This window comes from Nuphar pumila, chromosome 1 (genome assembly GCF_984573655.1).
Source record: "Nuphar pumila chromosome 1, dmNupPumi1.hap1.1, whole genome shotgun sequence".
Lineage (NCBI taxonomy): Eukaryota > Viridiplantae > Streptophyta > Magnoliopsida > Nymphaeales > Nymphaeaceae > Nuphar > Nuphar pumila.
Genome location: NC_143249.1, coordinates 178,422,515 through 178,445,660, shown reverse-complemented (window position 1 = coordinate 178,445,660; position 23,146 = coordinate 178,422,515). Strand labels below are relative to the sequence as shown.

The 23,146-nt window shown below is 39.8% G+C and overlaps 1 protein-coding gene across 1 annotated transcript; it reads left to right on the top strand.

Annotated features, from left to right (window-relative positions):
• The first annotated feature begins 4,115 nt into the window (after positions 1-4,115).
• On the top strand, positions 4,116-4,718 carry LOC149851443 (uncharacterized). Its single transcript, XM_090008401.1, has one exon. The coding sequence runs from the start codon at positions 4,116-4,118 to the stop codon at positions 4,716-4,718; it is 603 nt and encodes a 200-aa protein (XP_089864527.1).
• Positions 4,719-23,146: the final 18,428 nt, after the last annotated feature.

The following is a 23,146-nucleotide window of genomic DNA, read 5'->3' as shown; positions in this document are numbered from 1 at the left end:
CGAGCCAAATTTGAACAGCCCAAGCTCGGCTCAAACTCTGCTCGTGTGCATCCCTAGTACTGATAAATGAACCAAACTGGTGTAACCTCAATTTGTTCAAGAGAAATCCTAACCTATTCCACCGGTAGAGCCATGCAGTTTCCACTTGAAAGGTGTTGGCCCTCTTTTGTTTCATGCACTGCCTTGTTTTTTCACTTTAATAATAGAACCATTTTAGCAACTTACCCTTTGGATACTTTTGAGATATTGTGAAAACTTAGAAAATGAAAAACCTGCTATATTTTCAAAATACAGCACTATTACTGCTTATCTGCAACAAATATATTTACATTAATTTATATTGTCTATATCTCAGAAGTAGTCTTTTTGTTGTATGTATTTGAAATCTGTATTCATCTGTACACATTCGTTTCCTATTTTTTGTCTATTTGTTTTGCCAATATTTTGCCAAAAACAAAAAACATAAAAATTCATATTCTCGTGAGAGTTTGGCTGCCATTTTGAATATTTTGTTGTTTATGCCTACAATCAAGGCTGCATCATAACTAAACTTGGTTTTGAGCCACGCAGATCAGAAGTTTTCTTTACTATATTCGGAATATATAAATGCTCCAACATTTATGAGGATAACTAGCTAGAGAAGGCATTGTTATGAGAGTGAGAATTGCTAAAATGTTTCATCTCCCCTCTCAAAATAAAAAAAAATGACAGTGAATGAGACAAAAGATCAGGGTAATAAGTTTATATATATATATATATATATATATATATATATATATATATATATATATGTGTGTGTGTGTGTGTGTGTGTGTGTGTGTGTGCGAGCATGCATGTTGTGTGTGAATATTGCCTACACTCGACCAATCATAATTCATAGTGGAAACTCCACTTTTTTTTTATGAAAGAAGTTAGAAACTCACTTTATCCAATTAGTCTAATCACACACTAGCAGAAGCTCGTGGGTACAAGCTTTATCCAAGCAATCTAATCCAAAACATGAGTTTGACATGGTTCATTTAAGGTTCTGTTTAGATCGAGCGGTTTCTGCCAAGGAACATGATTTTTTTAATTGTGAAATTTCATTATTGGTTTTTGAAGCTCTTAAAAAAGCGTGGTGAATAAACTGTAAATATATGTGGGGTATGATGCAGAAATAATGAAGAAAACGTGAGAAAAACAAGTGGTTTTTATTGGAGAGTATGATACTGTAAAGTTCAGCCTATAATGTGTGTGCCTCTCTATTCTTTTAAGTTATTTTAGTCATTTTAATATGGCTGAATATAGCTAATGTTAAAAATAACTAGTTAGATTAATTCACACACACACACACACACACACATATATATATATATATATATATATATATATATATATATATATAGGTAGTTAGGTGCAAAATTGATACTTGCTAAATGGGTTTTTCTACCCTTCTGGTGTTTTTTTTGCAGTTTCAACCCCATAAATGTGTTGGCATGGTCGATTTATGAGAAATCCACACCTGAATCATATATTTTCAATGACAAAAATGATATTTGGAGCTTCAAAAATTTACAAAAATTTTGAACCATTGATTTTTTGAAATTTATAAAAACCCACCCATGTGTCGGAATCGAATACTTCAAGAGCTGATCCCTATCAAATCAAATAACATAGATCATATATATATATATATATATATATATATATATATATATATATATATATATATATATATATATATAGTCACTAGAATATGAGAACTAATCTGAGAACCAAGATTTTCATGATTTTTTTTCTTTACTTTTGAATCTCATCTACATGTTTGGTTTTATAAGAACCCACTCTTGAATCATCCAATTTTGATGCATAAATAAGATTTTTTTAAGGCTTTAAAATCAACAACTCATAATCTTCATAAATATTCAATCATTAAAATATCACATTTTTTCATCAAAAATACATGATTCAATGATTGATTTCTAGCAAATTCACTATGCCAAGCACATCCGCATGGTTGGATTTACCAAAGAAAGTGTTGAAAACGCCCATATTTTTAGTTCTCATATTTAAGTTCTTCACTTGTAGACACAATTTTTATGAATTTTTGTTCTTTTCTCTTGAATATAACCATACGGATGTGATCTAAGTGCTTGGTTTTATAAGAATCCGTTCTTGAATCATCTGGTTTTGATGCATAAACTGGATTTTTTTAAGGTCTTAAAATCAATGGCTCATAATCTTCATAAATATTCAAGCATTCAACACGATCCAATGGTTGTTTCCTAGCAAATTCACAATGCCAAGCACATTCACTTAATTGGAATTGGCAAAAAAGTGTTATAAATGCCCATATTTCTAGTTCTCATAATCTAGTTTTCATATTTAAGTTCATATTCTAGTCTCTCTCTCTCTATATATATATATATAGAGAGAGAGTATATTATATATTATATATATATACTCTCTCTCTCTATATATATATATATATATATATATAGAGAGAGAGAGAGTAGCAAATTCACAATGCCAAGCACATTCACTTATTTGGAATTGGCAAAAAAGTGTTATAAATGCCCATATTTCTAGTTCTCATAATCTAGTTTTCATATTTAAGTTCATATTCTAGTCTCTCTCTCTCTCTATATATATATATATAGAGAGAGAGAGAGTATATTATATATTATATATATATATATACTCTCTCTCTCTCTCTCTCTCTATATATATATATATATATATAGAGAGAGAGAGAGAGAGAGAGAGAGAGCACGCGCATGTGCATGAAATTTTTATTTCCAATAAGGGAACCTTAGCCTCTAAGCAACTTCTTTGTGCCACAGCACCAATTCCATTTTTTACATCATCATGGCTTATGCAATACTCTCCCTCTCTCTCTCTCTCTAAAATTGCATAGTGTACCTTTAGGGTGTCCTTCAAAGAGATTCTTGATCTTTCCCTTAAATCAAAGCCTTTTTACCATTCTGTATTAGTATTGACCCAGAAGAGGCATCCTGTTACTGTGAAGGAATCCCACAACAGGAGGAGAAGTCGCCATCTTTTGAAGAATTCAGAGGGCGCCGGCTTCAAAGAACGCACACAAACTTAAGTAGTTGCTTTAGTCCCCACAATCTCATCAATATAACACACCTGGACACGAGTTTTCAGTATTTTTAGTATATAAAACAACTATATTTTATATTTTAACAAATAAAATATATCTTATTCAATTATTAAAAATATGAAAATAGAATTAAAATAGTGTCTGGATGTATCAAGTTCGTGTCATCATGTCAAAGCGTGTCTGACTCTTCTCACTAGGGACACACCATCCAAATGGCGTGTCCTTGTGACACATATCTTTTTATTAGCACTGAATGGCGTGTCCCTGTTACACAAGTTTTTGTACAGCACTGAAACCCCTCTTAGTCCCACAATAAGCCTCTCATTTTCCTAATGGCCAAATAATACCTGACCCCATCTCTCCTCAAAGCCAAAAAAAAGGAAAAGGCAAAATTGGATGCAATAATTGTGCTTTTTCAATGGGAATATAGAAACCAAATAAAAGCTAATAAAACTAAAATATAACTTTGCTAGATAATTGGTCTTCCACGTTTCCCTACTTGAGTGAAAAAAAGGCCTTCATTAAAAAAAAAAAGGAAAAAAAGAAAAAGAAAAAGAAAAAAGGCCTTCATAATTGAGTTTGGTTTAACCCCAACTCCCCAAGGTTGGCTGGTGAATGCCCACAAGTGGCCCCATTAAAAACCATCAACCACAATAGTGGAAACTGGAAAGCAAATAAAAAGGCAGGGGAGAGAAAAAATCACACCAATCAACCACTGCTTTTTTCAATAAAGTCTCTCTCTCCTCTCTCTCTGAGAAAAGCAGAATGTAGTGAGGCCAAACCACCAACACCACCTTTCTCATCCTATATAAGCCTTCCCCTGCACTGCTGTATTTTCATTCGGATGGAAATCCTCCTTGTTCTTCTCTAATTCTTATACAGTCCACTCAATATTTTCCAATCCTACTCTGTCAAAATTTCCTCTAATTTTGAGTCTCTCTCTCTCTCTTTTACCAATTAACCCTTACTATCTTGAATTATGGACCCCATAAAAGTAGAGAAATTCAGAGCTATGGTAAAGTACAAGAAGACTCATTTCCTGAATAAGGTAGCCATATACACACTCTCAACCATTATGCTGGGCTTATTTTTGTCAAGCCCACTGTGGCTTCCTCCCCTCTGCTTGTTCATCAAGTCCTTTCTCTTTGTTTCAATCCCCAACATAGTTGATTGCATCCTTCGTCCAAAATTCCTGTTTGTTGTCTCCAATCTCATTGTGGTCATTCTTCTTGGTGAATCCAAGTACTTGAGCACTTCAAATTCGAAACCAGCAGACATCTATGATGTGTATGTTAAGAGAAAGAAGGGCTACCAGAGGCTCTCTGTTCCTGCTGCAGCAGAGAAAGGAGTTCACTGTTATGAAGAGAATGCTGTGATTGAGGAGTCTGTGGTAAAAATCAGAAGTAAGGGAGACCAGGAGAAAAATGAGGAGGAGGAGGAGGAGGGGAATGAAGATAAAGATGATGAGGAGATACAAACTAAGAAGGGTATGGAGGAAGAGGAGGAAGAGTGTGGATTTCCTGTTGATGAGTTGAATAGAAGGGTTGAAGATTTTATTGCTAGAGTTAACCAACAGAGGAGGGTTGAAGCCAAACTGCTGATCTGTACAGGATAAGAAATAACCAATAGACAAGGTAAGTACATGGAGGAAGGTTTGACATTGATTGAGCAAGATTAGAAGGATTGTAGTTTTCTTCTTCTTCGACCTTCTTGTTATGTACATAAACCTGATGTAACTTTATATTTTGTAGTGCAAATCTAGATAAGAAGAAGCACTTACTATTTTGGTGATCAAGTATATAACTTGCCTAAATAGTGGGTTCTGTTCCATTAACTTCTCCAAAGACCATTAATTCTTGGTAAGCGAAAAACGCATCTTCCAGATTTGCCTTGTTACCTTACTAAACATGGTCAGAGTAACAGAGAACAAGGATGCCTTCTCTACAATCATCAAATCCATCATCTTCCTCTCTGGACTTGTGGGGATTTTGGTTTCTGTGACTAAGTTGTCCCCCTTGTTCAATCTCAGAATTCAGACTATCTTTCATCATGAATATAGCTCTTTCACTAAGCCCAGTTTCATGTTGTGTATCTCTGTTATCATTGTTATGTTTCTTCGGATTCAATTTAGTCTTTACTGTCAACAATCACCTAGGTGTGACTTGACCACAAAAGCTTTGATAGATTGCAGAAATGAAATTGGTTGGAATTTGGAGATTGAGTGTAAAGAAAGTATTGCAAAGCCAATGCACCATGATATGAAAGAAGATACAGGAACTTTTCCAATTGAGGAACTGAACAGAAGGGCAGAAGCCTTGATTGCTAAGGTAAACAGTCAGTGGAGGCTAGAAAAGATATCCAACTTTTAGCACTATGCAGAAGATTCTTTTTTTTTTTTTGGGTGTTTTTGAATGTTGGGTGCACCAGAACAATGGGATGTACCTGTTAGATAAATCCACTATTTGAATTTTTTGAACGTTAAGTTCCTTAAGATTTGAGGTTTTACTGTTTGGGATGGTGTAATTGTTCTCAGCTTTGGACACCACTCAAGGGCCTGAAAAGTCATGTTCGGAAAGCTTTTCTCAACTTTTACTAGTGGGAATTGCAAACCTTCTTTTAGAAAAGAAGCACTTGTATGCTTGTATCTTCCCTGCTCTTTTTTCACTACAAAATTACAGTAATTATTATCCATGGATTAAGACAAGGTTTTGACATAATAAAATTACAGTAATTATCAATGGATTAAGACAAGGTTTTGTTATAATGCTGCATGTGCCATGCATGGTCTTGGGCTGCATAGCACAATATATATGTTATGCAGTTTGTTTCATGGTTTGGTGAAAGGGATTACACAGGCTTTGATTGGCATGGCTAATCGTAGGACTCAGTCATGCCCCCACATGGACACCAACAGTCTTGGGATGACTTGGTTGGGATCAACTGACGGATTGGCTCATTGATAAGTAGTTCATCTAAGATGCCATCATATGTATAACTGTGTAACAGGGTGTTCTTGGAGGTAACAATTGTTAGGGAACAAAGCTTCGACCTATCGATGGATCAAATAAATAAAGTATAAAAAAATAGAAAGAGAAAAATCAGTAAAACAAAGATTTTACATGCTTCGGCAATAATTGCCTACATTTATTATCACATTAAGCTTTCTTTCTTTTTATTGCAATACACAATGTAAAAGAGGATGCCTCCTTAAATAGGAGTCTAAGAATTTTACATTGTTGGATAAAATAAAGAGTTTAGGATAAAATTACATAACTACCTTAAAAAAAAAATCATCCCCAACCCCAAGGGCGTAGCTAGGATTCATGTGAGGGGGGGGGGGGAGGGGCAAAGAGGGGTGTAGCAAAAAAAAATTTATTTGTGTGATAGTCGGGGGTTCGGGGGCAGCGGCCCCGAAATTTTTTTTTTTGAGATAAAATAAAAATGGCTACAATTATTAATAAAAATCTATTTCATATGGACAAATCAAACTATTTGCTGCAGTCAGGGCTGGGCTGAAAAATGGATAAAAATCTATTTCATATGGAATCAGGGCAGGGCCAGGACTGGGCTTTTAAAAAAAATATATAATTTAACTGTTTGGGGAGGCAGGACTGGGCTGTAGCCCAGTCCTGCCCCCCCCTAGCTACGCCCCTGCCCAACCCCTACCTCATGAGCATGGTGTTTGACGAAATCCCTGTGAAAACAAATAGACAGGGTGCGTACCTGGATTCGCCATTATCGTGTAGGTGATTCGGCGTTCTTCTCAGCCGGTCGACGCCCACAATGAGCCCAGGCCTTATGTCGACGGTGAGCAGGACCCTTTCCGCAGCGTCCGAATGCGGAGCAGAATTTGGGCAGGGAAACAACTACAAGTCACTCATCATCCCAGTAGCCCCTAACCCCTTATTTGTAATGGGAGATTAGGCAGTTACGTGAATGTGGTCTCTCCACATTCACGTAACTCCCACCCACTATCTCCATTACTTGGCCAGTTACATGACCCACTAATGGCTGTGTCAAACCGGGTCAGACTGCGGGTTGGACCCGTAAAACCCAAAATGTTCAACATTCTCCCACTTGACCCATTGACACCAAAAGTGTACTAAATCGAGGTGTATACCGTTATCTCGATTTAATTCTTCATGTGGGTTCACATGCCACCCTTTATCACAAGGATAAATCGTATGAGTCAAGGATATGAACACCCCTTTATGAAATGTCATATTTTCTTGTACTACACTACAATTCACCTTCAGTGCTTAGGCATGTAAAGTAATTACCTTTATGAATAGGTTGGTCTCTCACCTATTCTATTGGTCCTTTTATATTGTTATTCTGCTATTCTCTCTAACACATATGAGAGATTCTTTATGCAAAATCAACAATAACACAAAACTTTAGAGAATCAAAACATAAACACAAATGTGATTACATAATGTATTGTCATACATCAGAAGGAATCAAAAAGACCCATCCCCTTTACATGTTGGGAATACAATCCCGGTGCTAGCCCTTTAGTAAGGGGATCCGCAGTCATTTCCTTCGTCCCAATTGTATCAATACATACCAGATGATTCTCAGTCCTTTCTTTAACAACAAAATATTTTAACTCCATGTGCCGACACGATGTTGAGCTCTTGTTGTTATTTGAAAAAGACACGGCTGCTTCATTATCACAAAAGATCTTTAGTGGTCTCTCAATAGAGTCCACTATACCAAGACCCATAATGAAGTTTCTTATCCAAATGGCCTGTGACGAAGTCTCGTATAGAGCAATAAATTCCGCCTCCATGGTATGAGCAGCAGTGGTAGACTGCTTTCCGCTTCTCCATGAGACAACACCACCCGCTAGAAGGAAAATGTATCTAGTAGTGGATTTTCTACTGTCAATACACCCTCCTAAGTCCGCATCAGAGTATCCAACGACCTCTAGGTGGTCAGCTTTCCTGTAGATCAACATATAGTCTTTCGTTCCTTGTAAATAGCGCATGACCTTCTTCGCTGCCTTCCAGTGCGCAATGCCTGGATTTGACTGATATCTACCAAGCATTCCCACAGCAAATGCTATATCAGGTCGAGTGCAGGTCTGCGCGTACTGTAAACTCCCAACTGCTGAAGCATATGGGACAGCATCCATCTGAGCCTTCACAATATCATCCTGAGGACAATCCTTCAAGCTCAATTTATCCCCTTTCACTATAGGTGCCGAACTAGGAGAACAATTCTCCATCCCATATCTTTTAAGAACCTTAAGGATATAGGATTTCTGAGATAAGCCAAGGACACCTTTAGTTCTATTACGACGGATCTCAATTCCAAGGACATAAGTAGCCTCACCCATGTCTTTCATATCGAAATGAGAGGAAAGAAAATCTTTTGTTTCATGTAAAAGACTCAAATCATCAGTTGCAAGAAGAATATCGTCAACATATAAAACCAAAATTATGAACTTACTCCCACTAGTCTTAATGTAAATACACTGATCAACAATGTTTTCAGTGAATCCAAAGTTCATTATAACCTGATTGAACTTCTTATACCACTGGCGGGAGGCTTGTTTAAGTCCATAAATTGACTTATTCAATTTGCAAACTAAGTTATTTGAGTCATCTATACTGAAACCAGGAGGTTGTTGCATGTATACCTCCTCATCCAGATCCCCATTTAGGAAGGCGGTTTTCACATCCATCTGATGCAGCTCTAAATCAAAATGAGCTACAAGGGCCATGATTATTCTTAATGAATCTTTAGTTGAGACAGGAGAAAAAGTCTCATTATAATCAATGCCCTCTATCTGTGTGAAACCTTTTGCAACAAGCCTAGCCTTGTACCTCTCCACATGACCTTTAGAGTCTGTTTTGGTTTTGTAAACCCATTTGCAACCAACATGTCTAACTCCATCAGGTCGAGGTACAAGATCCCACACTTGGTTCTTTGCCATAGAGTCAAGCTCTTCTTTCATGGCATTAATCCAATGTGTTGATCTTTCACTTTCAATGGCTTCTGCAAATGTGAAGGGATCTTCATCAATGTCTATGAAATCATTTGACTCTTGTAAATACATCACATAGTCCGGATGGATAGCAGATTTCCTAATTCTGGTGGACCTCCATACAGGTGCTATAGGTGGATCAAAATGAACCTCTGTATCTTGTTGTTGTTGTATATCCTCATCAACAACCGGATCTAGTTGGGATTGATGTTCATTGACTGTACTTTTTCTTACATTACTCGAAGGAACAATGATAGAGAAAGTCGGGTCATTATCCTTAGCAGGTGAGAAACCTGAATCCTGCATTTCCTCAAAATTAATATTTTGAGATGCATCTATCCCAACATAACCATTTTCAAGAAATCTTGCTTTATCTGTTTCCACTATCTGTGGTGTATGAGATGGACAATAAAACCTAAAGCCTTTTGATCTTTCTGGATAACCAATGAAGAAACCACTAGTTGTCCTAGGATCAAAAGCTTTTATATGTGGGTTATACAATTTAGCTTCTGCTGGACATCCCCATATGTGCATATATGACAAAGAAGGTTTTCTACCTGTCCATAACTCATAAGGAGTCTTTTGAACAACTTTCGTAGGAACCTTATTCAAAATATGCACTGCAGTCCTAAGAGCTTCACCCCACAAGGTTAAAGGAAGGTTTGAGTGATTCAACATCGCTCGAACCATTTCTTTAAGCGTACGGTTTCTTCTCTCAGCTACACCATTCTGATAAGCACTACCAGGCATGGTATACTGAGGTACAATGCCTTCCTCTTTTAGAAACCGTGCTAATGGACCTTCCTTTTGTCCCATCTCAGTGAAACGACCATAATATTCGCCACCTCTATCTGACCTGACAACCTTAATAACTTCACCGGTTTGTTTCTCTACTTCTTTCTTGAAGTCCTTAAAAACCTGAAAGACTTCTGATTTTTCAGATAATAAGTAGAGATACATATACCGTGAGTAATCGTCTATAAAGGTGACAAAATACTTTTCACCCGTATAACACGGTGAAAAAGGGCCGCAGACATCCGTATGCACTATTTCTAACTTTCCATTGCTGCGTTTGGCATCTTTCTTATATGTGTTAGACTGCTTAGCCTTTATGCAGTCAACACATGGCTCTATATTCGTAAAATCAAGGGATCCAAGGATTCCCTCTTTTACGAGTCTTTGGACTCTCTCTTTCGAGATATGTCCTAACCTCCGATGCCAAAGCAAATAGGATTGATCATCCTTTAGACCACGTTTATTGCCAATCATTGTGTTCTCAATGGAGTGAGATTCCTGAATTTGGAGTTTGGTTCTTAATCGATACAAACCATCACACATATATGCAGAACCTATATTCATTGAATTTTTCATAATAATAAGTTCAGATTTTTCAAATTTAAATATAAAATCAAACTTATCAAGTTTTAAAATTGAAATTAGGCTCCGACTATAAGATGGAACATAAAATGTATCGACCAAATCCAACATGAATCCCGACTCCAACACAATTCTGCAGGTCCCAACGCTCTTGACATGTGAACGCATCTTATTTCCTGAGAAGATGCTTCTTTCATGCTCCGTTGGTTGCCTTTTGTTCAGAAATGCCTGCAAAGAGTTGGCAATGTGCACCGTGGCACCAGAATCAATCCACCAACTATGCAATGGAACATGAATTAAATTGCACTCATGAGAAACGAATGACTTATTACCTTTATTTTCGAGCCACTTCTTGAACTTCAAACAGTCCACCTTCTTATGCCCTTTCTTTTTGCAAAAGAAACACTTTATAGAAGGGCCACCAAACTGGGATTTGGCTTTCGCCTGAGAGTTTGAACTCTCCCCAGTGGCTCTCTTCTGATTCTTCTTTTTGAAAGAGCTTTTCTTTGGCCTCGACCTCTGTTTATCCTTATGAGAGGCCATATGTGCACTTGGCACCCTCTCACCCTTCAACCTCTCCTCTTCCTCAACACACTTACTCAAGAGGTCATTAAAAGACCACTCATCATTATGTGTGTTGTAGGAGATTTTAAAGGGTCCATACTCAGTAGGTAACGAGGTTAAGATCAAATGGACTAAAAATGAGTCAGAGATGGCGAACTTCATGTCATTCAGTTGAGTCGCAATATTCCTCAATTCCAAAATGTGCTGTCGGATGTGACTGTCACCAGCATATTTCATAGACACTAATTTGGACATAAGGGTACTGGCCCTTGCCTTATTAGAAGTGACGAATTGAGCCTCAATGGCTCCCAGAAATTCCTTCACAGTCCTACAATGAGGAATTGCACCTCGAATGTTCTTAGCCACCCGAGATTGCAAAAGCAACAGGCTAAGTCTGTTTGAGCGCTCCCACTTCTCAGAGGCAGCTTTCTGATCAGCTGTACTCTGCTCTGTAAGAGTGGGAGGTTCGTCAATTCTAAGGGCCAGATCTAAATCCATATAGCCCAAAGTGAACAACACAATTTCTTTCCAATCAGAAAAATTCGATCCGTCTAAGATAGGGATACTACTAGAACCGTCGATATGGAAGGAACCTGATAAAATGAACGAAAAACAGAAAGATGTTACTATTATTGCTCAAACGAGACTCGTGTTGAAAAGGTAAAAGTGAGACCCTTTATTTTCACCTTTTCTGAGACAAGCATAGTTGAGCCATTATCGTTTCACTTTGGTGAAAACGATAATACTCATGATTGCTCCGTCTCTTCAATTCCCAAGGAATTGACTTCAATTGGTGAAACTAGTAGATCATGAATCCAGAGGCAATTCAGCACTGTACCTTTGGGTACGAACATGCTTCATGGGCTGGAATGCATATCTACTATCACACCCTGTGTAAATTTGGAACACAACGACCTACCTTTGGGTAGAATCGATGTTTCATAAATTCACACACAATCATAATTACGAATCTTAATACGGTTCAAAGAATCCTCAATTAACACGACTCAGATCACTTTGGTGATTACATGAATCGGTTAATCAAAATCTTTTACCGAAAAATTTATTCGTATTATGGAGCACACCCATGCACACATTTTAATGCATGTATATTCATGACATAATATTAGTTTATACTATAACAAAAATGCATAAACTAATTATCATAAATTTAGTCATAATTCATGTTTAAAATCATCATGCATAACTTAACCAACGCTAAATACATGAATTAACATGCATAAGTCATGCATTATTCAAAATAAATACTTTATAAAGCATAAAAAATAACAAAAGCATGCTCATATGGGTAAAACCCAGGGTCCATATGTAGGAACCGGTCTAAAAACACTCTGAACCGGTCCGAAACCGCCCCGAACCGGTCATCTAAGGGTCCGAACTGGTTCTGAACCTTATAAACCGATACATAATATGAACAAAAGTTCATAAAACCCTATAACCATATGCCAAAATCCCTATATTTCTTTAAATCTATGAAAACAGGGTCTCAGCGTCCCGGAACCGGTGAAAAACTAGAAAGAACCGGTCAAAAATGGCTCCGAACCGGTTCCGGAAGGGGTCAGATCAAGTTCCTGATCCGATTCAGTCTCAATAGTGTTTGGATCCTGTTTTTATGGATCCAACCCAGTTTCAAATGGGATCCGGGTCTGACCCGACCCATACTTAATACGGGTCGGACCCGGCCCGAACCAAAAACCAGGTTAGACCCGGTCCGAAACAGGACCGGGTCGGACCCGGTCCAAAACAGATACCGGGTTAGACCCGGTCCATCATGGACCCGGGTACGGCCCGGTCCAGACCGGATACCGGGTTCGACCCGGTCCAACATGGACCCGGGTATGACCCGGTTCAAACCAAATACCGGGTTCGACCCGGTCCAACATGGACCCGGGTATGATCCGGACAAAACCGGATCCGGGTCCGACCCGGTCCTTAATGGTTCTAGATCGGACCCGATCCTTTCCGGATCAGACCCAGACCCGGTACCTTTATGGGTCCGGGTCAGATCCAAAAGAAAAGAGCAGACCCGATCCACCCAAAAGGGTTTGGATCGGGTTTGTCCACGGGTCAGCTCGCCGGACCCGATCCGGTCTTATTTTAAAAACCTAAAACAGAAACCCGATGGTTTCTGTTTCGGTTTTAGGAAAAAAAGGTTTTCGGTTTCCCCCTATACCGATTTCACGGCGACCCACGTCGCCGTCACGGCGACCCACGTCGCCGTCACGGCGACCGGCGCAACTGCCGGCGACCTGCGTCACCCCACGGTGACGCCGGTCCGGCGTCATCCCCGACAGAAGACGTCGCCCCACTGCGACGATTTGAGGCGGAGCCGACCGATGGCTGAAGGGCACGGCCGGAAATACAGTGCCGGCAAGATCGCCGGCGAACGGCGGAAGATTCAGCCGGCATATCGCCCTACGGCGATGGTCCAATCCGGCGACAGCCCCGGCGAAAACCCACCCCCTCCCCGGCGACAGGTAAGGGTTTAAATATTTTATTTTTTTTTTATTGTCGCCGGTTTACAGGTAACTCCGGCGATGAGGTGGGAAAACCAGGGCGCCGGCAAGACTGCAGTGGCAGTTCTGCTGTTTTCCGGTAAAAGCCCCTGACGCCGGCCATCCGGCGTTCAACCCCGGCAATATCTCCGGCAAATGAAACCCGGCGATGGCAAACCCTCTCTGCAGCCCAACGACCACAGGTATAAAATGATTTTTTTTTTGTTTGCCTGAACCGGGAATATTAAGTCGCCTTTTTCCGGTGACATTTGACGGTGATGACTGTCGCCTCACAGCGACAGTCTTTGGCTAATCGATGGTTGTCGCTCCACGGCGACTCCATCGACGCCAAAACGCCGTTTCAGCCTACACGGCCATGCGCAGCGGGAATGCGTGGTACCGTGGGCCCATAACCCATTGTTTGACGAAATCCCTGTGAAAACAAATAGACAGGGTGCGTACCTGGATTCGCCATTATCGTGTAGGTGATTCGGCGTTCTCCTCAGCCGGTCGACGCCCACAATGAGCCCAGGCCTTATGTCGACGGTGAGCAGGACCCTTTCCGCAGCGTCCGAATGCGGAGCAGAATTTGGGCAGGGAAACAGCTACAAGTCACTCATCATCCCAGTAGCCCCTAACCCCTTATTTGTAATGGGAGATTAGGCAGTTACGTGAATGTGGTCTCTCCACATTCACGTAACTCCCACCCACTATCTCCATTACTTGGCCAGTTACATGACCCACTAATGGCTGTGTCAAACCGGGTCAGACTGCGGGTTGGACCCGTAAAACCCAAAATGTCCAACACATGGGTCATGGGGTCGATTCTCTCTGCAACTCCTACCAACTTCCTGTAAAATTGGATCAGCAGAAATTATGAATTTATATTCTGGTAGGAACTGGCTCCACACTCCTTCAGCAATATGGCATACCACATGAGGAGCATTAGTATCATGCAATTGATCATCTTGGCCTACTTAGGGGACTGATAATCATGTGGATTTCAACATGTTTTATTTTAATTTTCTCTCTGTGTGGATTTCACAATATGAAAGATTGGCCCGGGTCTAGTTCATGTAGTTCTTATCGGGTCCGGGTATGGTTTCTCTTATGGTGGGTCTGATTAGACCTGGTTAGGACCGATATCATACCTAAAATTCAGGGCCTGCAGGTCTGGTTCCACCTGGATCTGAACCAAACCCGACCTGTTGACACCCTTAACCAAAAGTATGTGCACAAAACTCTTTCTGCTTTATGTTTGCGCCTTATTTGCCTTTTTTGCTTTTACTTTCTTAAATATTTATTTTTCCTTTTTGTTTGTCAACATGCATGCATGTGCTTCTTAACCTATAAAATTAAGAAATGAAATATACTTTCCAGTACATTAGTTATAAAGCAATGCACCGTCGGCAAGTGGGAAAAGAGTAACCTTTGTAAAAGCATGCCTAGCGGACAGATCAATTTAGCCCCCTAATTTTTTTTGGATAAAACTAAAGGAAATTTTGAAAAAACAACATAAATTCATGAAAATCCACTAACATGTTTCATTCATATATATATATATATATATATATATATATATATATATATATATATATATATATATATATATATATATCGGGCTGGGCTGGGCCACAGACAGCCGAGCGAAGGCCAAATTTACTGGCCCATGGCGGGTTGCCAGGCCCATTACCTGCCTCTACCTACAAGGGCTCTGCTCATCTGGTAGGGGCAACTTGTGAATGTCACCAAGTTGATGAGTCGTTCAAGTTTGAAACCCATGTGTGGCGTTCCTTGCCACAAGGTCGAAGCTGGGTATGCTCTCCTGTGGGCAAGGGGGGGATGTCTAAGGGTTTTTACAATCCTACAATTTTCAAAAAAAAAAAAGTCTCCAAATACCATTTTTCATAAAAAATGTAAGATCCAAGTGTCGATTTTTAGTAAATTAATCATGCTGAATACATTTATTGGTTCAGAATTTTTTAAAAAATAACAAAAATTCACTATCATATTTCATTTACTTGGTTTTGTATTTTGTAGGTTTTCATTTTCAATATATATCTATATATATGTGTGTGTGTGAACTTTTATGTATATATAATATATATTAATATTCATACGTATAATATATATTAATATTTATATGTATAATATATATTATTATATATGAATATATATACTATATATACATATATTCAGCCAGGCCAAGCCAGTTTAGGCCCACGGGCCTAATGGGCGGGCCGTGAGCCAGGAAGCCCAAACTGGGCCTTTGGCGGGGTCCATTAGCCAAATATGATAGAATCTTTATTCTTGTCATGATGAAAAGACCATGACTTCTGTGACAAGATCCTGTATGACATGATAGTGCCATGTGCCCTTTACGTGAAAAGGATGGGTGGCCTCTCTTTCATTAGGAGATTTTTTTTTCAACAGTAAAACTTGAGGTTAGGCTGGGATGGCAGTGGATCGGGGCGGATGAGGGGATAAGGTCTTCACCCTTGCTCCATCTTAAAATTTTGCCCTTCATCCCTTTAGGGATTTTGATTTTAACCTCCATCACTGCTTTCATCTCTGTTTCAGAGTCCTCCCTCTCTCGTCATCTATAAAGAAGAAGGTTAAACTGTCGAAGGCAGTGGCGGAGCCAGAAGTTTTTCGTTGGGTGGACAGACTTTGGGTCTCGAGGACAATGCTATGGTCTTAAAGGACGATCCATTTATTCAAGGGACAGGGCCGGCAATCAAAGGAGGCAGGGGAAGCAGAGCCCCTGCCGACAATCGAGAGACAGAGGGGGCAAAGCCCCTTGTCGGGAAGGTCTCGCAGAGGCAAGGGAGGCGGGCACCCATGCCAAGGTTTCTAATTCGGGGCCCATGCTTGATTTTTTAGAAATCGACTCTTGGATCGTATAATTACAACATGCAAGCAAGTTTTTTTAGCGTTTGAAAATAAATGGCCTAGAACTTTCATTAATATTCAAGCATCAAAAAGTTATATTTTTTCGTCTGGAATGTGTTGGTTCCTAGCAAATGTGCTATGTGGAACACATATGTGCGGTCAGATTTGTGAAAGTAGTACAGGAAATATCCAATTTGTAATCAAATTGCATATTTAGTAGTTTGTATCATGTATCGATTTTGTGTGTGGTTTTTACTTATTTTTAAAAAAATGTTTTGTGTTGTTGATGCATTGTACTTCAGCTAGACAAAAGGTCTTTCTCTTTAAATTTTCTTTGCCAAAATTTTTACTGCATCTTTGGAAAAGAGTGACTATTTTTCAACTAAGAACGTTGTTGATAGCAATATTGGTGAACGGTGACTGACAAGTTAGAACACGCGTGTGCACGTGCTAGCACACACTCAAAGTCTTTCTTAAGATATTGACCTTTCTAAATGTTGGTTTATGCAAATGAGAAGATTGTCATTGTAAAATAGGCAAATTATAATGAGGACGAGAATCAAGTCTAGGATGTGGTGGTAAACAAGGAATTGAAGAAATGCTTGGCTCACCATGCCCACCCCCCTTGCCTCGGTTTCTAATTCTGGGGTGGGCGACTGCCCACCCCTGGCTCCGCCACTGGTCGAAGGGTCAATCACACTTACCAGAAGGAGAAAAAAGAGAGCTTATTGGATAAGCGGCGATCCAAAGAAAGTGAGGATTGTTTTAGTTTTAAGATTATAAATTAAGAATATATATAAAAGAGTTATATGAAATTTTATTAAATTATTAAAGGTATTTTAATTATTTTACTAACAGAGATCAAGGGCGAAGTGGGGGTGAAGCATGAGAAGCGTAAGTTCATCCCCACACAAGTTTTGATTTTAACCTTTATCCCTACCTCCATCCCTGTTTCATATCCTCCAACCTGATTCCAAACAAGGCGAGGCAGGGTGAGGCCCTGTTTTTCTCCATCCAGTGTCACTGCCATCCCTAAGTTAGTCTGATCCCTACCAGTTACATAGTGACAAAAGTTTTTATCGGCAATTTCTCTTTTTTCAAAAAACTTGTGAGAAATTGAAGTTTTTTCATAAATCTCGAGTTTTTTTTGGCAAAATCTCGGCAATAAAAAATTAATTAAAAAATTCAAAATTATTTTTTATAAGAAAATATTAATAAAAATTATTTAAAAATAAAAAATATAGGTTTTTTTTTGCAATAAATAGCTATTTAAAACATAAATATCGCATTTAAATAACGGTATTTATGTTTTTTCATAAATCTCGCAATATTTTGAAAATCTCAGAAATTGCCGTTTTAAACTTTCAGGCATTTTTTTGCGATATTATCGTGAGATTTTCATAAATCTCGCGATATTTGTCACTTGGATCAGTTATACAATCATGGGTTCGTACTTACAACGTTCTAACGCAAGATGATGTGTACTAGCTGTTCCTGCCAGACAAGCAGAGCCCCCCATTGATTGTGACAGAGTCCTTTTTCATATGCCATATGATAACATGAAAAAGCAGGTGATCCAACAGTGCCAATGGCTGGAAACACGTGTACCATTGTTGGTCCGGTTCACCTTCATAGTTGGGGCAGATGGCAGCAGCGTTTGACTGTCAATTTAGTCCAATGTGGTGTTTGAATGTTGATTGGTTTGTTTCCTGCTGGATCCCATTCTTTTGGATGACAACCATAGGATTTGAACCCAAGATCAAGATCCCTTGGTTAATATGTAACTTTACTGGTCCATGTAAAGACCAGCCACCTAGATTCATAGACTATGAAATTGGTCAAGGGGGCGCTTATTTCGTTCCCTTTCCTAAGAAAGAGGCCTTTTTTCATAGGAAAGAAGGTCTCTTTCCTAAGGATGTTAAAACAAGCATCAATATCGGAAATATATAGTGGTGTCACATAATAAATGCAAAGAAAGCACATTTCCTATCAAAATGGGTTCCTCCCCCATGGGGAAGCACTTTCCCTCTGTGCATTCCTTTCAAGGAAAAGTGTTTTCCCTTGGGTGGAGGTGTGACAAACTTAATTAAGAAAATAATTTGGTACTTGGCATTTGAATTTTTATTCATTTTTATCTTCAAGGTACTTTTTTTTTTGTAATTAAAAAGATAAACATCCAATCAAGAAAGAAAAAATTAAGGATAGGTTTTTTCTTGTTTAAATGAAAAATATATTCGTAAAATCTACTGTTAGGGTTCTTTTTATACCCTTCTAAATTTCTAATACGATTTTGATGACCTTTGCACCTCAATATATATTTTTTTATGACAAGGAATCTCGCTGCAGATTAATGGGCCCGCCTCCCTGAGAAGCAGTGGCGTAGCTAGGATTCATGTGTGTGTGTGGGTGGGGGGGGGGGGGGGTGGGGGGGGGGGGGGGGGGGGGTTGTGTGGGGAAGGGGTGTAGCAAAAAAAAAATAGTCGGGGGTTCCCCCGAATATTTTTTTTTAGATAAAATAAAAAATGGCTATAATTATTAATAAAAATCTATTTCATATGAACGAATCAAACTATTTGCTGCAGCCAGGGCTGGGCTAGGGCTGGCTAGGACTGGGCTTTAAAAAAAAAAAAATTGTTCAACTGTTTCAGGAGGCAGTGCTGAGAAGTAAACCTTGGGAGGGGTCACCAACACCAAAGCCCTTAGAGAGCCCACCAATGAAAGGCACCCGCACACCTGGTGAGTCGAACCTAAGATGAAAGGGTCAATATCAAATACGGATATAATGATCAATGAGCTACTATTGAGTTTTGGCATGGCATGCATGGCATTTCATGTATGCTACACAAATGTTCTATATTGCACTACCTATAGGGGTGGCAAAACCTGACAGGACCAGCCAACCCGCCTCTTAGGCGGGTTCGGGTTGGGCTTAAACTAACCCGTTTAATAAACGGGTTGACCCGCCTAACCCGTTTATTAAACGGGTCGGGTTCGTGTTAGGGGTACGCCAACCCTGCTGACCCGTTTAATAAACGGGTTAGGCGGACGGGTTGACCCACCAACCCGCCCGCTAATCTGCCAACCCGTTTACCCAACCCAACCCGTTTATTAAACGGGTTGGTGGGTCGTGTCGGGTTACCCGTTTAATAAACAGGTTGGGTTCGTGTTTGCCACAACCGACCCATTTAATAAACGAATCGGGTTCGGGTTGAGGTATGCTGACCCGCCAACCCATCGGGTCGACCCACCAACCTGCCAACCCGACCCGATTGCCACCCCTAACTACCTACATACAAGGTTATCCATATATCTCCCACATGCACGCATAAGTTTTTGTGCATGATTACTAAATGTAGTCTTTTCTTACTGGTGGGAATGAAACAAACCCCACATGTTTTGGAGAAGAATAATATTGAGGATGTGTTAGGCATTTATTTGATTAAACAATGGTCAACTCAAATGAGCTTTTAGTACCAAGTGTGTCATTTAAACAAAAATGACATGGCAATTGAGTAAATATCTAAAAAGTTGTGATGGAAGGGAGTCAAAGTCCCCTTGGGTAGCTTGGTCAATCACATGACTTGGATCGGTTTCAGTCTAATCGATGGTTCGAGGTAAAGTGTCAACTTGAATAATATTCAGATCGACCCGAACCCAACTCAAGCATCGATATTTTCATTCCACATATTACGGGTAACGTAGAAGACATCTATTTTTCCTCTAGAAGGCCTTTAGGACTACCATTGCTTAGCTTTCAATTCGCCTTTGACCATCAAATGAAATGTGAATAACCCATCCTCGTCTCTTTAAAACAAGAGGCGCTTGGTTCTGTCCTTGCTTCAAACAATTTTGTCTTCTCTATATTACCATATCTCTAGAGTCAATAATTTTATACGCGAAACAACTAAACTCAATCATTTGCTGTCATTACTTTTCAGTTTTCTATTGAAGTCTATCCCGTAGAGGCAATATGCGAGCTGGGTTAGGGTAATGAATTTTGCCGGGTACCTGACTCGACCCTAGTGTTTTATAAGTATTGACCCTAGTGTTTTATAAGTATTTGTGTTTTTTTGAAAGGCAAGCTGGGGTTAGGCAGACCCCTACTAGATATCTCTTAAGCCCCATGTGGCATAGGGATAACCTAGGCCTTCAGCTTGACACAGTTAAACTCCCAAAATCATATGGATCTGGATTTGAAATTTCATTTTTGACCCAACAAAACCCCAACCCCACACTTTGGTATTTGGGTGGGTTTGGGTATGCCCTAGTAGGAGGTAAGTCCTACACGACCACATTCCTGTTGAGGGCACAATCAATCCAATGGAGATCTGCTCCACCCGTTTTAGTAGGGGTGGCAATCGGGTCGGGTTGGCGTGTTAGCATACCTCAACCCGAACCCGACCCGTTTATTAAACGGGTCGGCTGTGGCAAACACGAACTTGACCCGTTTAATAAACGGGTAACCCGACACGACCCGCCAACCCATTTAATAAATGGGTTGGGTCGGGTAAACGGGTTTTCAGGTTCGCGGGTCAGGTTGGCGGGTCGGGTTGGCGGGTTGACGGATCGGGTAGACAGGTTGGCTGGTCGGGTTGACGGGTCGGGTTGGCGGTCGGGTTGGCGGGTTGCCGGGTCGGGCAGGCGGGTTGGCGGGTCGACCCACCCGCCTAACCCGTTTATTAAACTGGTCAGCCGGGTTGGCGGGTTGGCATACCCCCAACCCGAACCTGACCTGTTTAATAAACGGGTTACACGGGTCGACCCATTTATTAAACGGGTTGGCTTAAGCCCAACCCAAACCCGCCTAAGAGGCGGGTTGGCGGGTCGTGTCAGAAATTGCCACCCCTACGTTTTAGCCCCGGCTGATGTCCATTCCAGTTCATTCCAAGTATAATTTACTTGTGGCTTAGGGTGTGTGTTTGAATCCCAAATCACAAGGGATTCCAATCACATGAATATTGAATAAAAATGACTCCAAACGTGATTTCTAATCTCTATTATTCATTTTCTCAAATTAATTTGCTTGCACATGAGAATTTTGTGGCTAAGCATACGTACATACCCATAGTTACATATGGGTGTCAATGGATTGGGTAATGATTCGATCCAAACCCATACCAGATCCTTCCTATACGATCAGGGTTTGGTTACAAAGAAGGGGTTCTGATTAACTACCCGGGTCAGACAAAAGAAGATCGATTATTAAATGGATCGGGTATGGTTTATAAATTTTTATACCAAACCCGGGTTCAACCCGAGTTCAAGTTAAGATCCTCAAATCTTAAATGTTTAAACTTAAAAACTAATATTTTACTGGGTATGGACCGGGTATGGTTTATGTAATTCTTGTTGGATAGGGTAATAGTTTTTATTATGACAAATCATGTTGGACCCGAATCCGGATCTGATACCTGCATTACTTAATCAGATACGGTTTTGGATCCACCCATTTTAGCAGGGGTCCGACCCGTTGGCACTTGACACCCCTAGTTACGTAGAACCATTCAACTTTTCAGTTATTACATTTAACCATGATTTTTCTTCTGTTATGACAAACGTATACCTAGCGATTATAGTTGTGATGGATTGATCATGATTTAGTAAAATAAAATAACCAAAATAATATAGCAAATGAATACTGTGGGGGCTCTGTGACAAATATCGCAAGATTTTGATAATATCGTGAGAAATTGCCTGAAAGTTTAAAACAGCAATTTCTCGTGAGATTTTCAAAATATTGTGAGATTTATGAAAAAAAAACATAAATACCATGATTTAAACACAATATTTTTGTTTTTAAACAGCTATTTATCATGAAAAAATCGTGTATTTTTATTTTTAAATATTTTTTATTAATATTTTCTTCTAAAAAATATTTTATTTATTTATTTTTTAATTGCCGAGATTTTGCCAAAAAATGCGAGATTTATGAAAAAAAATTCAATTTCTTGCCAGTTTTTGACAAACGAGATTTTGCCGAAAAAAACGTTTGTCACTATGCTGTGGGGTAGGTTATTTTATGAATAAACAGCAAGAAATGTTTTTACGCTTAAACAAGCATTTAAGATCAAAAGCTTCATAATTTTATGCAAATATTTAGGGTCAGGCGATTATGGCTCTGAAAGCCCGACCCGAAACAAAATAGTACTTGGGTCAGACCCTCGCCAGTTTCAGGTTGTGCCTGGTTTTTATAGAGCCGACTCTAAGCTGGGTCGACTCTAAGCTAATTTATCATTTGGGCCGGACTCAGCCCGAGACACCTCGGCCTGTACAAGGCAGCCCGAACCCAGTCCATAACAGGTCAAGTACCCAACCCAATGTCTACCCATACTTACCAGCTATTTGGATGACGAAGTTCCTCACCAAAGTGGACCGGGCAACAAAACAAAGAGTAGCTAAGCCTCGCAGGTGTAGGGCCTTGGTCCTCCTTAAAGCCCCGATATCAGCTTACCTAAAAATAAGAGCACACCTGACCCAAGGGGTTTGGCATAGTGAGATGGGGGCCTAAACCATTTGATGGGCAGTCGAGGTTCAAATTCCATGGGCTCACAGCCGAAGCTTGACGACTCCCTAGGGTCAAGGGATAAGCCCTCGGAGTTTTATGTCGACTGTACGGCAGGCTGAGCCAGCGTGGCTAGGTCTCTGCACGTGGGGTGGTTTCCTCTAATAAAAAAAAAAAGAATAAGTGCACACCCTCTTTTT

Bases quoted from the DNA above. Each gene is read 5' to 3' on its own strand.
- LOC149851443 (XM_090008401.1), top strand. From the start codon at position 4,116: ATGGTAAAGTACAAGAAGACTCATTTCCTGAATAAGGTAGCCATATAC.